The 16616-nt window shown below is 40.3% G+C and overlaps 1 protein-coding gene across 7 annotated transcripts in view; it reads left to right on the top strand.

The window, feature by feature from the left end:
• Window positions 1–16616, top strand: part of grik1a (glutamate receptor, ionotropic, kainate 1a) — a 30635-nt gene that overhangs the window by 8223 nt on the left and 5796 nt on the right. For 4 of the 7 annotated variants that reach the window (XR_006845161.1, XM_046409912.1, XM_046409910.1 and 1 more), the window contains exons 4-14: window positions 500–681; window positions 1402–1455; window positions 1633–1803; window positions 2206–2349; window positions 4433–4540; window positions 8382–8495; window positions 8890–9093; window positions 10126–10349; window positions 10914–11032; window positions 13506–13723; window positions 15130–15355. Coding sequence is in view for 6 of the 7 variants with exons in the window: in XM_046409912.1 (XP_046265868.1) it covers window positions 500–681; window positions 1402–1455; window positions 1633–1803; window positions 2206–2349; window positions 4433–4540; window positions 8382–8495; window positions 8890–9093; window positions 10126–10349; window positions 10914–11032; window positions 13506–13723; window positions 15130–15355 (1764 nt within the window). In the remaining variant the exon portion in view is untranslated. Of the gene's footprint in view, window positions 1–499; window positions 682–1401; window positions 1456–1632; window positions 1804–2205; window positions 2350–4432; window positions 4541–4815; window positions 4861–5346; window positions 7486–8381; window positions 8496–8889; window positions 9094–10125; window positions 10350–10913; window positions 11033–13505; window positions 13724–15129; window positions 15356–16616 lie in introns of those variants that run through there. The other 3 variants (XM_046409915.1, XM_046409913.1, XM_046409914.1) reach the window with 3 other exon arrangements.

The following is a 16616-nucleotide window of genomic DNA, read 5'->3' as shown; positions in this document are numbered from 1 at the left end:
GCCAAACCACAGCCGGGTCCCATACAGAGTCCCTGCCCACAACCCACAGAATATGAAAGGGCTGTTGCTGAAATGTCAAAGTTTATAGATTTTTGTAAATCAAAATTTTCGATCAAATTTGTATTTTCCTAAAATGTCACACACCTGCACAGTCACACACTGTTATGCAGACACGTACGGGACACAGGAATGCGGGGAATGTGAATTGACTGTACATCACAGGTATGAGTTTGTGTACCTTTTATGTGTTTGAAAACAAAGTAGAAGACTCTGAGAGCTGGGCAGCATGGTGATGCAGTGAATAAAGATTACATCCCTCAGTTAAACAATCGCAGGTCCAAATTCCCCTGCTGAAGGGTCCTTGACCAAGAGCCTGAACTTCAGCTGTCACGTTGTGTATCTCACCCTGACCAATGACCTTCCTGTTCTGGAGGAGGGAAAAACAAATGATTAAGAGGTGATATATGAAACGTCTTTTTTGCCATATTATTTTTTTTAGGTCTGATGCGGATGCAGGAGTTGATCAAGGCTCCGGCAAAGTTTAACCTAAAGATCAAGATCCGCCAGCTGACCCCGGGTAACCAAGATGCCCGACCGCTGCTTAAGGAACTGAAGAAAGACAAGGAATTTTTTATTCTCTTTGACTGCTCCTATCGTATGGCTGCAGAGCTCCTTAAGCAGGTTTGTATGGGAACTGATCTGAGTATCTTTTCATTAGTTTGTTCTGTAGATTTTACAGCATTTGGTGTCCTTTGGGGGCAACCACCTTTGATCATTCTTCTCAACACGATGTCTTTTTATGTTGTAGGAAATCGTATAAAATCCATTACCTTGTTTACAAAGGCTTACATTGTGACTTGAATGACAGCCATATGATAGAGAAAAGTTGTTACTGCAGGATGAAATTGCACTTTTCTTATCATCGCCAGAACTTTTAATGGTACACAAGTTATTTCCCATTATGTAGATCTGTTTCTTTTTGGGCAAAGCTAATTTAACTAGATGCTGAAGTATGGTAGGTGATGATTTGTGAAATTAGACGTGCTGGCAATCGTATTTGTGACTATTGTTTCATCAGTTCCAACATGCCTGATGGAACATTGAAAACTTTAATTAACCTTTGTCCTTAAGCCATACAGTTGTTTCATAGTTAACTAAGTTGTAGTTGAATTCATTTATCATTTTCCTTTTATCTGAGTATGGGTGTGCCGTCCATTCGGAATGTCATAAAATGAATCTAAATGTATGAATGTATAGCAGAGAAATAAATTACAAAATGACTTTGTTACTGACAATGTGACACTCCAAGTGTAGCACTGGAGAACCCATATTTAAAATAAGAAATATGCTTTTGTTTAGGTTTTTTTTCTTATTACTTTATTTCTTCTTTTCAATTTGCAGCTTTCATCCATGGGAATGATGACAGAGTACTACCATTTCTTCTTCACGACTTTGGTGAGAAAAATGCACTAAAAATGTACTAAAGTTTTTATATGGGAGACACCAAGCCAAATAAAACCAAGCTCATCTTGGCCTTGAACTGTCTTGCCTTGTAAATTCACTGGGAACGTTACTGTCGAAGGTGACACCCTGAACCAGAGCTGACATCTGTGCACTGGTCTGCCTCTGCAGGATTTGTTTGCCTTGGACCTGGAGCCATACCGCTACAGCGGGGTCAACATGACGGGCTTCAGATTGTTGAACGTGGATGACCCTTGGGTGGCCTCCACGATGGACCGCTGGGCTATGGAACGACTGCAGGGTCCCAAACAAGAGAGTGGCCTGATGGATGGAATCATGACCGTAAACCTCATGCTGTCATTTTATATTACAGAGCACAAAAAATATGTGTAAAAATATGTGTCTCCTCCACTAAATGCCAATAACGCGCATTTGCATGCTGCATGCACATTTTCATGCAGCTGTAAAGTGCAAACATCTTCTAACCTTTAAAACTTTGTAATATAAACGTTTCAAAGCTGTAATCCATATTTGTATTTTTTCCATCCTCTTTACTTTTCCAATTGCACAGTCTTCCTGGCATAACTGTTACTCTTTCATCTTGGTGCCTTTTGATACATTTCTTACTGCCATTCAGCTGTTTACAGCACGATGCTGAGTTTTGGACTGAGCATGGGCTTTTCTTTGTAGTGTGAGACAAAGGGAAATCCCTACATCATCTTCCTTCCAATGCCTTCTCTGCAGACAGACGCGGCCTTGATGTACGACGCAGTGTTCATGGTGGCTGTCGCGTCCCAACGGGCCACTCAGATGACCGTTAGCTCCCTGCAGTGTCATCGCCACAAACCCTGGCGTTTCGGACCACGCTTCATGAACCTTTTCAAAGAGGTCAGTGTCAGAACAGGGCTTGAGTCACAGAGAGCTACAACCTCAGCAGAAACTGTTGCTTTTAGCTTGACCACCATGCATTTATGATGATGTGTTTCAGTGGGTTTGGAACAGACTTCAGGAGCACAAAATCATTCATGTAGTGATTCTGTTGCCCCTACACTGGATGTCAGATTGTTTCATGTGATATGTCACTCGATTAGTCCCTTCCGATAGGCCATCCTTTGCTTGTGACAGTGCACAACATGAAAATATCCCATATTAAGGTACTCACAAGTAGAAAGTATGTGGCCCAGTCCTGACTGTCAGACTTGGATGCCTACAGACAGAAATGAGGCCTTTGATGCATGGGTGTTTTGATCTCTTAAGTCTTAAATCCAGCAGAGCGCCGTTGCCTGCCATGGAGAGAGAACATTATCATTCAATCCCTTTACTCATATTTTCCTCTTCATGCCCCCCATCTTCTTTTTCTCCCTTTTTCTTTTTTTTTTCCTGTGCATCTCAGTCTCTCTGTCCTCTACAGTTTTTCATTTTGTTTGCCACTGCCCATCCTTTGAAGCATCTGTCCTCCTGTGCTATTCATCACTCGATAACAACCTTTTTGATTTCAAGAACCAGTAATATGTCTCACACAGCACTCAATTAAAAACCATTTCTGAAAGGAGAGCACAGAATATGAGGACGCAGCTTTCATTTCCATGGCTGAAATTAAATCCCGAGCACTATAACCTGTGTGTTCTCCCTGCCTTTCCTCTAGCTATTGTAGTGTACAATATTCAGTTTTGCATTGTATTTTAAACGCTTTTAACACTTTTGTTATTCGATGCACATCACTCCATGAGAAAAATACTGAATTTTAAAGTTTACAATGAGTGAATGTCAACAAGACTTCACTCAGAAAGACTGACGAAGACTCTTGTCTTGAATTTCTTGTCTTCCCTCTAGCTGTCCAGAGTTAAAGGGGATGGTAGAAATAAACAATTATTTTTTAATTTTCACATAAAAAAAACTTTTCTATTCTCTCTGCCATATCCATGTCTGTATAATGGCCTCATTTTCAGTATGAAACAAATTCCACTTATTCAGGTACAAGGCTTTCTTGTACCAAGGGGAAATCTGGCTTGCAGCAATACATACATTTCAGTTAATCATCAACATCAGTTAGGATAAGATGGTGGTGGCTTGATGTATCCTGGCACGATTCACGTTTCAAGTGTGTGTTCAGGTATACCTCCCTTGCTCCATGTCACTGTTAGTTTATCATTTACATTTAAGAAATCATCAAAAAAAATTAAAATGTACAGCATACAATAAGTGAAATATGCTCGCATGAATTACATGACAGAGAAAAACAGAAAATGTCTCTTTGTGCAGGATATAAAAGAATGTGCTTATTCTAAACTACAGACAGCCAGCATGTTTAGAGAAGCCATTTAAGTGTGTACTGTGAAACACTACAGCTCGTAAAATACACTGTTTGTACAGGTGGAGATGATTTGTGTGTAAATTGTCAAAAATTTGTGAATCGTCAAATTGCTTCTTTTGTCCAGCCAGCAGTCTGAAATCCAGAGACTTGTCCACTCAATTGTTATCGTGAATGACAATGAAAAGCAGAAACTCAGGAACCAGCAAATCATTGATATTTTTGCTAATGTTCTTTTTATTGACTAATAAATTAAGCAACTAATCATTGCAGCTTGTATATATTGTTTATACTGTAATGTGCAGATGTGAAATGAACTGTCCACAGAGAAAAAACCCCCCATATAATTATATAATGAAATAATGTGTAAATGCATGTGTGTTGACATTTATAAACATAATAATAAATCAGAATAGAAGCCTTTCATGCATATGGAGATTTCACCACAGAACAACTGGTAGACATCTGTTAGTCTTTACCTGATGCGATTCAGCACTGTCAACATTTCTGACTTCTTCTGGTTGCCTCTGGATCCCCTTCACTACTCCGGGGTCCTGAGTTTGCTCCCGAGCTTCAATCAGGCTCAGAACTGAAGTCATTTGAGTTTGGCATTTGAGACTATCTCCCACTTCTCTCTCCCTCTGCATCTCTTCTATGCAGGCACAGTGGGATGGACTGACAGGGCACATTGTTCTTAATAAGACGGATGGCCTGAGGAGAGACTTTGATTTGGACATCATCAGCCTCAAAGAGGACGGCACTGCCAGGGTGAGCACAGAGGCCTGGAACAGCCAATTACACCACTCTCATGCTGCCTCCACACCGGATGATTCATTCCATTAAGGCATGTGTGTGTATATGTGTGTGTTTGTGAAAGAGAGGAAGAGGTACTGTAGAGATTTTGTTTCCTGTAAGCTGTCCTCACATTTATTATTTGGTTTGGTTTTGTCCGGTCATGAATATCAATAACACTGTTGTCAATAACTGATTATTTCTCTCCACACTGTCTGTGCTTCATCACGCCCTCTTCACATTTTCAAAAGGGTGTTGTGGAGGGCGGAAGTCGCCTCACGAAAAGGTGGATTAAGGTCTGTGCCCTGTTCCATGTTTGGTCCAAGCCTTTGTTGTTCGCCTCCCACCTCCTCTTCTCTCACTCTGTATGCCACACTCCTCCCTGCTCCCTGCCTTGTCAACCTTGTTTCTCTTCACTGATTTTGTGTACAGCAGTGCCACGTATTTGACATTTCAGTTTTTCCCCCTGTGTTTGGGTCCAGGCATTGCTCTGACACTTGTCAAAGCTTTTGTCAGCAGTGATAGAAAAAAAACATTATACCCCTTTGTTGAAGGACACCTCAACACAATTAGAAGTAAGTCTTGAAATTTCACTTTATGTAATGTAATTCGCTTTGCACAGCTGGTGGCTGTGAGTAATACGAAAGAAATAAGTGAATTTATCCAACCAACCCCCCACTTTCGCACAGAATTGTCAGTTCACTTCTGATAATGCGCCTCCCTATTAGAATGCCTTCACACTTTTGTGGAAAATCAAAAAGTCTAGATGTGTTTAATTGCAGCTGAGAGGGATTCAGTTTGCGGAGGAGACGACAGCCTACGTCAGGACTTGCTGCAAGAGGAGCAGTTATAGTTTGGCCTTCAGCTGACACATGGGCCAGTGCACATTTTCAATGTGATTGTATTAAATCAGCCTTGTTACGTCAAACCATTCTGTCTGTGTTCAATTAGGTTACATTTAAGAGAAAATTAGCTCTGTTATTATAATTTAACTTAATGCCAACTAAATATTCCTACTTTATACCACTGCTTGTCACCTTGAAACCAGTTTGATGAGTGGAAAACCTGAATGTTGAATTAAGTCATTCCGTCAAACACACACACAGTTTACAGTCTGGCAAAGTTCTTCCTCTCTGTCTTTCTCAGTCGTCAGACAGACAGGTATGTAGGCAGGCAGCTGTCAAGGTGCAGAAGCAGTGATTTATACTGTAATTTTAATTCCATTCAGTACTTTCAGCCCTCAAAAGCTTCCCCCAAAGGAAAACCCACAACATGGTAAGAGATTGACTTCATTGACTTCAAAACGCTTGACTTCATGGTCATGGAAAATGAATTATCAGTCCGTTGCAGTTGTGTTAGTTCTTGGGCACTGGAGTGTTAAATACACTCTGAAGACGATGATGGGACTAAACAAAGTGAAAGTCTTCTGGGAAATAAAGTATTTTCTCTTAAAGTTCTTGAATTTCTGAGAATAATTTATTTTTTTTTTGCTTTGCTTGCCTTGGCATCTCTCCTGCTCTGTGGGAACGGTTTTCCAGTCTGATTTGGTTCTGGTTGGAGATGAGCTTTAGGATACATAGATAACATTTTACTTGCAGCGTATGAGAGAGAATCCCTGTCAGTTTTCATAGCACACTTTGTTGTTGGAAGCTTCTCTGGTGCGCACGATAAATTTGCGAGGCTGTACACAGTAAATCCATGACTTAGGGGTTTAAAAGATGATGACTGTATACTGTGCAGCCGGCCTAGGCTGATTTCATTGGCTTGGTCAGATTACTTTTGGACTTAAACTTCAAACTGACTAATCGTGCAGTTGATGTTTCATGAAGGGTGATATTTACCAAAACAACACTGTTTTGCAACATACTTGAGCTTGAGCTACGTTTTTAAGGAATATCACAGACCAAAATACACTCCACCCTTCCAAAAATATTGTTCTCACTCTGTCCATTTATCTTCGAGACTGAGGACAATACAATTAATTAAATCCAACCCCATTTGCTGTGTTGCTCATCTGCAGCGTCCAGAGATAAGACAGATTTATGGACTCTTGCGCAGAGTGGCTCCTCGAGAAAGTGCCGCGGTGGAGATACAGAGTGCTTTTAGCAAGGTTATGAGTGAGCACATTTTCTGTTTTCTGAGCGAACAGAATAAGATAGAACGTAATGAGGAGTGAAAAGCATGTTATCTTTTCCAATAGGTAATCCCATGTAGCCCTTTGTCTGAAAAAGAAATTGTGAAAAATATGACTGTGCCTTCTGTAGAGCTCAGTTTAGTAAGAGATGCTGATATGGTCATTACTACTCATCCTTTTGTACAATTAATGGATGAACAGGCCATTGTGTCTGGCACAAATTCATTACATTTTCTTCACAGACTAAATATCAAAAAGCTCATTAACAATAAGCTTGAACATTTAATGCACTTAACTTTATAGCATCAGTGTTGTGAGCCCCTTTGACTTTTGTTCAGCTCTTAACTAGTGAGGGGATTTGAAAGGGTCAAAATCCAGCAGCCAGACGCCTGTTCTAATCTGATAACAGTCTGGATTATACCGCCTGGTCAGAGCTCTCATTCACAGTTACTGTGACAATACAGAGGACAAAAACCATGTTGTCCTCTGTCCCTGTCTGACCCTGCTCTTCTTCATTCATACTGTCTCCACTGGGGTGATTTCCAATTCCTCACAATCATATTCAGTTACTCTATATATATATATATATATTATGGATTATTTTCTCATTCTGTCGATTAGTCATTCACTCAGTAGAATGTCAGGGAAAAAATAATGATGAAAATAATAATGAAAAATTCCTAAAGCTCAAAATCAAATCATCAAATGTGCTGTTTTGTATTGTACTGATATTCAGTTTATTATCACATATCACACAAAAATCCTAACTGGAACCTGGTGCTGTTTGTGATTTTGGCTTTAAAAACTGTTAATTGCAGAATGAAATAGTTGCAGCTCCATATTCAAGTATAAATGTGTAAAAAAAAAAAGTATACAATAGTTATAGTAATTAACAATTGACTACTGTTTTTGATAAATATGTGTTTTTTCAAAAAATGGGCTTATTTCTGCTTCCAGCAAGATTTACAGTATATCAGATTCAAGCTATGAAATATAAATGTGAACAGATGTATATGCCGATTGAAAGCAATAATTCATCATAAAGTGTAGCCTTCACATCTGTTATTATAAAACAGGTTTGTTGTTCAGGCAGCACAGTGTGTTCGATACCTGAGAGTCAGATAAATCACTGCACACAACAGGAAAGATGTTGGTTTGCTCAGCAGCAGCTCCTTTTGGAACAAACTACTTCTTCATTTTCATTTTGACTGCACATAAAATGAGGTTTTCGGCACTATGCCAAGAATCATCAGAGCAAAGCTGAGCAAAGGGAAATAGTGTCGTGTAGAAGAGTGAACGGAGCAGGTTAAAAATGAGCCAAGAGCGTCAGGTCTTTTAACCTTATACTTTTTCATTTTTCTGTTCGACGAATCAGAAAATATGATTAATATGCAGTGTATCGGAGCAGTTTCTACTTTTTGTTAAGACTTAGACTAAATCAGGCTCTGTTTATTCAGCTTGTGAGATAATAAGAATAATTAATCAGCTTCTTTCCTTGAACAGCAGCGAGTGTCAGTAATCATTAATGACACAAGCCTTCTTAAAACTTTAACAGAAGTAAATAACTATACACTGCAGCTTTGTCTTCCATAATGATAGCAGTCATCAAGTGTATCTAGCTGTGACTCGGAATAAAGCAGGAAGTTGGGTTCAATAAATCTAAAGCCCTGTTTGCCTTTCCAGATTGCTGTGTGGAACTCGTACAGGGGGATGAACCTGACTGAGTCCAACCGAGACAAGAATAACAATGTGACAGACTCTCTGGCTAACAGGACTCTTATTGTCACCACAATACTGGTAAGGACAAAGGTTAAACAGAGGACAGTGTAGGCAGAAGGAGGGCAGTAGATATGGGATGTGTAGAGGGCAGAAAGGAGGACAACAGGGGGAAATGCAAACAGCAGGAAGAAGTGGTGATTAGGACAGGAAAATCTGATCTGGAGTTTGAATTTGAATTTTCACATTTTTGTATAATTATGCACACAGATAATTCTATATTTAACTACATTTTCAGTCATCAAAGTCAAAGAATATGCAGAAATACTAATTTAAATACACATGGATTTGCTGTACACGGTAAAACCCCAAACTGGGCTGCTTTCAACTTTGTAGATATATGGATTTGAAACTAAATGCATATAGGGAAACGAGGGGAAACTAGGGAACTAAAGTGTTTTCTTTTGCCATACAGGAAAATCCATATGTGATGTATAGAAAGTCAGATAAGGAGCTGGTTGGGAATGAACGTTTTGAGGGTTACTGCCTGGACCTTTTGAAAGAGCTCTCCAACATCTTGGGTTTTACATACGAAGTCAGACTGGTGGCTGATGGGAAATATGGAGCCCAGAATGACAAGGGAGAGTGGAACGGGATGGTCCGGGAGCTGATTGACCATGTGAGTTAATAGCAGTCGCACTACAGCATGGAAGGTGTATTGCGTTGCCACCACAAGAACCTGTATTCAGTGATAGATGATGTTTAACTTAGATAAAAGTTTCAGTTTATGTCATAATTAGTCAGTTTGAACTTCTTGTCATCTACTTTATAAAAACAGTTTAGTCCAGTGTCCCCCAAGTTGGAATTTCTGATTTTGCTTCTTTAAGAAATATTGGAACTGCTGACATCTGCAACGTGACAATGAGCCCCAACTTAACGCTGCTTAATTTTGTAGGTGATGACAAGACAAAAAAAAAAATGTTCAGGACCACTGGTGTAATCTTTAACAAGGCAATGCTGTAAAATCTGAATCCAAAAAGTAAACAGTGACTCAAGCTGTTAAAAAAACCCAGCTGCTCTTTAATCAGCTCTTTAAAAAAATAAATTAAAAATATGTCACCTTGAGGGTTGTGATGTGGATTACAGGTCTGCATTCACATTTGACAAATTAGTCCACAGTGAAGCCCACAGATGGTGATGTGTTTATAGACCAGTAAACTCATGTTTTTTTGATAATTTCATTAGGAGGTACCATCAGCGGTTTTAGCATCTTTGGACCTTCCCCCGGTTGGCTATATAAACTGGGTTTATAACTAATAACAGGTTGACATAGTTATGAATTATGAATGAATTTTAGTGTAAGTTTTCAAGAACACTGAAATTTTTTCACAGTACTTTTGACACTGATTGGATTAAAGTAGCCTGTTGTGCTCATATTATATCACCAGCCTCAGGAAAAAAAATCTGCAATTTTCCTCCATTAATCTCTCATAGCTTTTTCATATTCCCCCATCTTTCTCATTTACTCAAATTAACAGATTGTTCTCCAGGAGAGAAAAACACAAGACTTTAGCAAGGACTGTGTTCTGTTAGAATACTGATGCTTTGTTAAAGTGATAAAAACAGAACAAACACTGAAAGAAGCCATATGTAGAAGTGACCAGTACCCGTTTCAGTTGGAGTATCTTTCTTTGTCTGATGGCTTCTCAAGGTGGCAGACCTGGCCGTGGCTCCCTTGACCATCACCTATGTTAGAGAGAAAGTCATCGACTTCTCCAAGCCCTTCATGACCTTAGGTATCAGCATCCTATACCGCAAACCTAACGGCACCAATCCGGGTGTGTTCTCCTTCCTTAATCCCCTCTCTCCGGACATCTGGATGTATGTGCTGTTGGCCTGCACAGGAGTTAGCTGTGTGCTCTTTGTGATTGCCAGGTAAGATCATGGATTTGTGCTTGTGATAATGTGATGATATGTGGTAGCATGGAAGAAAGGGTAAGAGTCACTGAGGGTATACCGTCAGACATATAGATGGTGACTGCTTGCAGATTGGTTCACAACCAGGTGTGCTACAAAGAGCCTGGGATAATTACTATACTTCAGCACATTTTATTTTGTATTCTGAAATAATCAGAAATATGATTTTAGCTGCCTGTCAGCTTCCAGATTGCCTTCTTTTGTTGTTTGTGATGTAGCCTCGGTTATTTGCAAGCTTACTCTTCATGTCCCTCTCAGGCGATGTTTGAAACCCCTGCCAGCCAGTTGCACCTAACAACCTGTAACTGACATGTATATTTGTTTTGGAAATCAAAATGCAAATCAGTGTGAAGTGGACAAGAAATGGAAGCTGGCACTGAGTGAAGTGTATTGCCAGTAAGCTCCCATGCCTCAAGATTAGCTACAGTACAGAGAGGTTTTGCTTTTTTAGATTTTACATCTTCCCTTCTGATACTGGTATATCCTTTCATCTCTTTATTTCTCTCTTTATTTGTCTTGCAGGTTTACTCCATATGAGTGGTACAACCCGCATCCATGCAACCCATCCTCGACTCTCATACAGAACAATTTCACTTTACTAAACAGCTTCTGGTTTGGTGTTGGAGCTCTTATGCGGCAAGGTATTTAGCTCACAATTTAAGTGATTATAATCAGTATTTTTGAAGGGAACAATAGATCATATGGGTGCTTTAAGTGAAAGAGGTTGCCCTACATTGTTATGTAATGACTGTGGTCAGGTTTTAAGAAAATAACTGGCAGTTGGTTTCAAAAGGGAAGTGAATATGGTATCCTGTGTTTAAGACTTCGTTGCTCTGTCACAGTGTCCTCTGACCTCCACCTTTGCTCTGATTACATCTCCCAGAGGGCTTTGTCAATGCCTTGAAAGCATAAGAAAAAATCATGGAAATCTTTTGAGAAATGAAATAATGTTGACATTTTGCTGCCACCATTTTTTGATATATTCATTTAACCTAAGTAGCATGTCTTTGGCCTGTGGGATCTTGTCATCAGCATCAGTATATGGGGATATTTGAGTCCAGAGAATTTCTCTGAGGCCCTCCACCTTAGCCAGCAAGGCTACTTCCACATTTCTAAGTGTGATGATCTTCTCATCGTCATTTTCCATGAAGCCAAGTTCACCGGCTTCTGTCATTTTACCTCTGTTAGGTCTGTTTTTTCAGGAACCACTGCATGTTGTGGTGCTTCTGGTGCTGCTGGTGCCTGTGGTTCCTCAGGTGTTATGTCTGGTCATGGTTCTTCATGGACAACAGATATCTGTGGTTCTTCAGAGACGATAGCTATCTGTTCTTGTTTTGGTGCCACAGCCACCTGTGGTTTCTCAGGTGTTATGTCCAACTGTGGTTCTTCAGGGACCACAGCTATCTGTTCTTGTTCTGGGACCACAGCTACCTGTGGCTCTTCGGGTGTGTCAGGTTGCGGATCCTCAAAGGCAACAGATATCTATGGTTTATTAAGGATAACAGGTATCTGTGCTTGCTATGGAGCCACAGCTACCTTTTTTTCCTCATTTGCTGTGTCAGGCTGTGGGTTTTCAGCTTCCCTTCCAAGCTCATCTTCCTCAGGACGTCTCACAAATTGTCCCTCAGGAATAACAAAAGTTCTCTTGGTTGAGCTGTATTCAGCTTTTAGGGGACCCCATAGGGGGTGAATATATTGTCCTTCAAAATTCAGCTCTCTTGGCTGCTCTCTTCTGAGGGGCGGGAAGTCAACCACATCAAGCTCCCTGCAACAAACAGTCTCGTGTCCATTGTGGAGGTTGATTCCAGTTGATTTCAGCCAAGGGTTTACTGGCTGGGCCTTTTTGCTCTCCATTGCTCCTGGTTTCTCAGATGCTGTTCCTGGCTCCACAGACACCTCAGGTTTAGCAGTCTGCTCCCTTTTACAGTTCAAGTCTACAGACAATGCAGAGCTGTTCTACCGCCGGGGGCCAGTAATGAAGGAACTACCTCTCTGGATGTTGTTTGTTATCTGCTTGTTCCTGCCGTTTTTGTTTCTTTTTGTTGCACTTGTCTCCATGGTGAATAAGAGTTTACTTACCAAAATCCGGAATGCATTTTTTGAGCTGCAAGTCTAAGTCCGAGACAGAAAGAATGTTCCCGCCCAAGAACGTAAAATGGCAGTTAAGTGACATTAAGTGTGTGCAGGAATTTAGGTGTTGCTTTTAATCTTATTTTTCAGTGTATTTGACAGAATACATTAATTGCTCAGTTTCAAAACCTATTATAACCTATTATAGTGTTCACTCACAAACTTAATCTGCTCATCTTTCATATCCTGAGAAGAGCTGCTGTTTGAGATGCATACAGTATATATACCGTACAAAGGTATTGGGATGGGGTTGTTCTTCAGGGATTGGGCTAGGCCCTTTACTTCCCTGTACTTTTGTTTATATAGTGTAGCTGTTAAGTCAACCTTCCCTTTTACTCTTAAAGCATAGGTCAAGTGACTTTGTCTTTTCTAAGTCAAAAAGGCTTAAAGACGCTTAAAGAAAATCCTCTCAAACCTTGCACATTAAATTAGTATTTGTGTTTTTCAATTCGTCCATCTCTTACCATTGCTTCTTTTCTCTGCATGGAAAGGAAAAGATAAAGAATGATGTTCATTCTGCATTTTCTGTTTTGTTTATTTATTGCAGTTTTGGCATGTTGTGTTCCCTTGTTTTCTTTCATTTTGTTTATTTAGTTTGTTAGATCTGGTTATTCTAATTTGGTCTCTTTTTTTTTAATCCTGTTATGTTTTGTTTTGGGGTTTTTTTTTATTGAACTACAAACAAGTAGTGCAGAGGGGAGAAAATAATCACCCAGTATGAAGAGGTGCACAATTTATCATATAGGGCTGAGGTCCAATTGGAGCTCTGGTGTGAGTCCAGATATAAAGGTTTTCCCATTTGGACAACGGTAGTTGACTTTGCTTTAATTTTTTTCATGTTTTTTAGAGCACACACACACACACACACACACACACACACACACACAAACTAGACCTCTTACGCTTGTAGCACACTGGTTGTAACACACTAATGGCCTTTTAAGCTATTTTTTAACATTTTGTCTGCTGTCACTATGTTTCCAGGCTCGGAGCTGATGCCTAAGGCTCTGTCCACTCGTATAGTTGGGGGTATCTGGTGGTTCTTCACCTTAATCATCATCTCGTCCTACACGGCCAACTTGGCTGCTTTCCTCACGGTGGAACGAATGGATGCACCCATCGACTCAGCAGATGACCTGGCGAAGCAGACCAGGATTGAATACGGAGCAGTGAGGGATGGATCCACCATGACTTTCTTCAAGGTACAGCTGGTGTCAGCTCTAACTAAGCCACTAACTTTATCAAAGTCAAAAGCTCAAAAAGTGATGTCTAAAATTACTATGCAGGAGTGTCTGTTTCCATTTTTCATTCATTTTCATTCATTCATGACAAGCTGTAGATTCTGTCAAATTACATGGTACACATTTGTGAATTTAATATTTAAATAGCCAGTAGTCAATTGAAAGCCCTCATCCATATATAATGTTTTTTTCTGAGGTTGTTTACTGGTGCCACTTCAAAACAGCATCTCAGTATCAGAACATCTCAAGTAATTTCTCATTTGAAATACATAAAACCTTTAATTTAAATATTCCCCTCTTTAATAAGATGTTTTTCTTCTAATAAAAAAGGAGCATGCAAAAGACAGTTATCCCTCCAGCTCTCTATTTTGAGTCATCTTAGGCAAAGGAGATAATATTGGGAAGTTTGCTGGGTTTTTAGCTCTGCTTGTACTTGTACAGCTTGTAAATCCCGAATGTCTCACTTCTAGCTATGTCATCTCAAGTGCAAACTGAGATGTAACAAGCTCACAAGCAAAACAATAGTTCTCTTTTCATATTAAAGATCTGTAATTACTCCCCTAATCATATATTATGAGATCAAGCTCTGCTGTGTTTTTTTTTTGTATTAAAATATATAACTTAAATAACATAAGTTGATATCAACCACTGGAGAAAAAGTTTAATCCAATCTGGTCATCTGAGTGGTTTCAGATAACAATTTCTTTGTGTTGAGTCATCTCTGTCGCAGATGTCAGTATGGGCACAGTAGTAAATTCACTTCAGAGTCATGAAGGATCCCTCTGCTATTTCTTTCCTAAGAAAAAAGTGGAGAAGTGGCACATTGAAACTACTAGTGTGTTCGGTTGTCTGTGTGTTAAAGTTAAACGCACAGTACGCTAACTTTTTAGTTTGTATTATATAATGTATTGCTGTACTCATGTCCTCAGGCAGGATTGTCACTTCCTTTCCCCCACTGCCACCCACTCTCCTTACACCCTGGTGGCTCAGCAGGGGTGATCCATGCAGGGCTTTATCCTCCCAGATTGCAGCCAGTGATTACAGCTGCCTGGATAGGAAGAAGCAGGCTGTGTTGATGGCTCGAACAAATTGAATCAGCTGGAGGAGATTAAGAACACAGCTGTCCCATTTTCTCTGACTGAGCAAGGAGAAACACACACACATGCACACGCACACACACACACACACATTTATACACCAAGGCACACACTCAAAGATAGAGTCCCAGACACCCTGCTGTTAAACTTTATGATAGTATTTGTATTGTAGTGAAGCACATGTATGATGTGTCCATGTGAAGCTACAAACACACATAGCCGAGGAGTCAAATGCATAAAACTTCTCACCATCTTTGGCTTGTTTGGCAGAAATCAAAGATCTCCACCTATGAGAAGATGTGGGCATTTATGAGCAGCAGGAAGAACACTGCATTAGTCAAGAACAACAGGGAAGGCATCACCCGGGTACTGACAACGGACTACGCCATGTTGATGGAGTCCACCAGCATCGAGTACATCAGCCAGAGAAACTGCAACCTCACGCAGATCGGAGGTCTCATTGACTCCAAGGGCTATGGAGTGGGAACACCTATCGGTAAGAAACAGAGAGTGTAGACATACAGTACTGCAGTTTCACTTTGTGTGCTTTTCTACTCCTCACCACCATCTTTCTCAGTTAGTGGAGAATGAGAAGTTGAACAGTGAAACACACTCACACAAAATAAGAGCAAACCTTCAAGTTCTACTGACAAAATGCACTCTAACTATTTTTAAAATATCTAATAGAAACTGTAAATGGAGGGTTTTTGTGTCATTCTTCAGGAGATCAAGTACAGAGATGCTATTCTGTATGTATCTACAGGCAAATGCATTCTCCATTAGCCTGTTCTCCTTATCCTGTTTTTCAGTTTTTTGTTTACTTGTAATCTGTTTATCTTAAAAATTCTTCTTTAGCAGAAGAGTAACTGAAGAGTTGGATGGCCACAGAAATAAAAGGCTTGCTTTCGGATTTAAGCAGAGGATCACTGGCATGGCACGTGAGGATGACATGTCGGGGGTGAGAGGCAATGACAGTGAACCTCTGTAGTTAGACAGACCTCCACCAGACACTCAAATTCCACTCATGACAGCAAACCAACCCTGTTGATGAGCTTGTTGATTCTATGGAGAATGGAAAGGGTCTATAGCATAGCGCTGAACAAGGCAAAGAGCCAGATCCTTCTCAGGAAGTAAAGTTGGTGCTGACCTCTCTTCTAGAAGGACAGTGGTGTTGCCAGTCTAGACCAGTTTTATGTTAAGCTGCAGGTTGTTCAGTCCACATCATTTGTCTGCATTCAGCCCCTTTTCCCTGCTGGTACAAGCTTGGGAAAGGATTTTAAATTTTTTAGCCTGAGACAATAACAAGAGCGTCTTTCTCAGTGTCCGTAAGTGTTTTCTACAGCAGGTCAGGTGATACGGGATAAAAGAAAAACATGATGCAACGTAGGAAAGTGATGCCTCCACATCAATGTTCAGCTGGACCAGTCCCTCCAATTTTGTTTGTTGTTGTTGTTTGTTGTGTTCGGCAGGAAGTTTTGCCCAACACAGGGACTCTGTACAGGTTCAGGTGTGGGTTAAAGTGTGCTTAACAGCAAAACACAACTGAGTAGCATCTTTAGGCTGATGCCCTCAGGGCAGAGGCAGCTGTGTCTGGGCTGGGCTGAGCTGAGCTGACAACAGAGTCTATTGATCTCTGGTCTACTTGTAGCCGGTAATGGTTCTCATCTCAGTATACACGTCCGTTGTTTTGTTCTGCTGTTGCTTCCTCTCCTTCATCCTGCAGCAGCCCTTTCCCTGAGCAATCTTCTCCATCAGGT

Source organism: Scatophagus argus, chromosome 14 (genome assembly GCF_020382885.2).
Source record: "Scatophagus argus isolate fScaArg1 chromosome 14, fScaArg1.pri, whole genome shotgun sequence".
Lineage (NCBI taxonomy): Eukaryota > Metazoa > Chordata > Actinopteri > Scatophagidae > Scatophagus > Scatophagus argus.
This window is presented reverse-complemented; position numbering and strand designations above follow the sequence as displayed.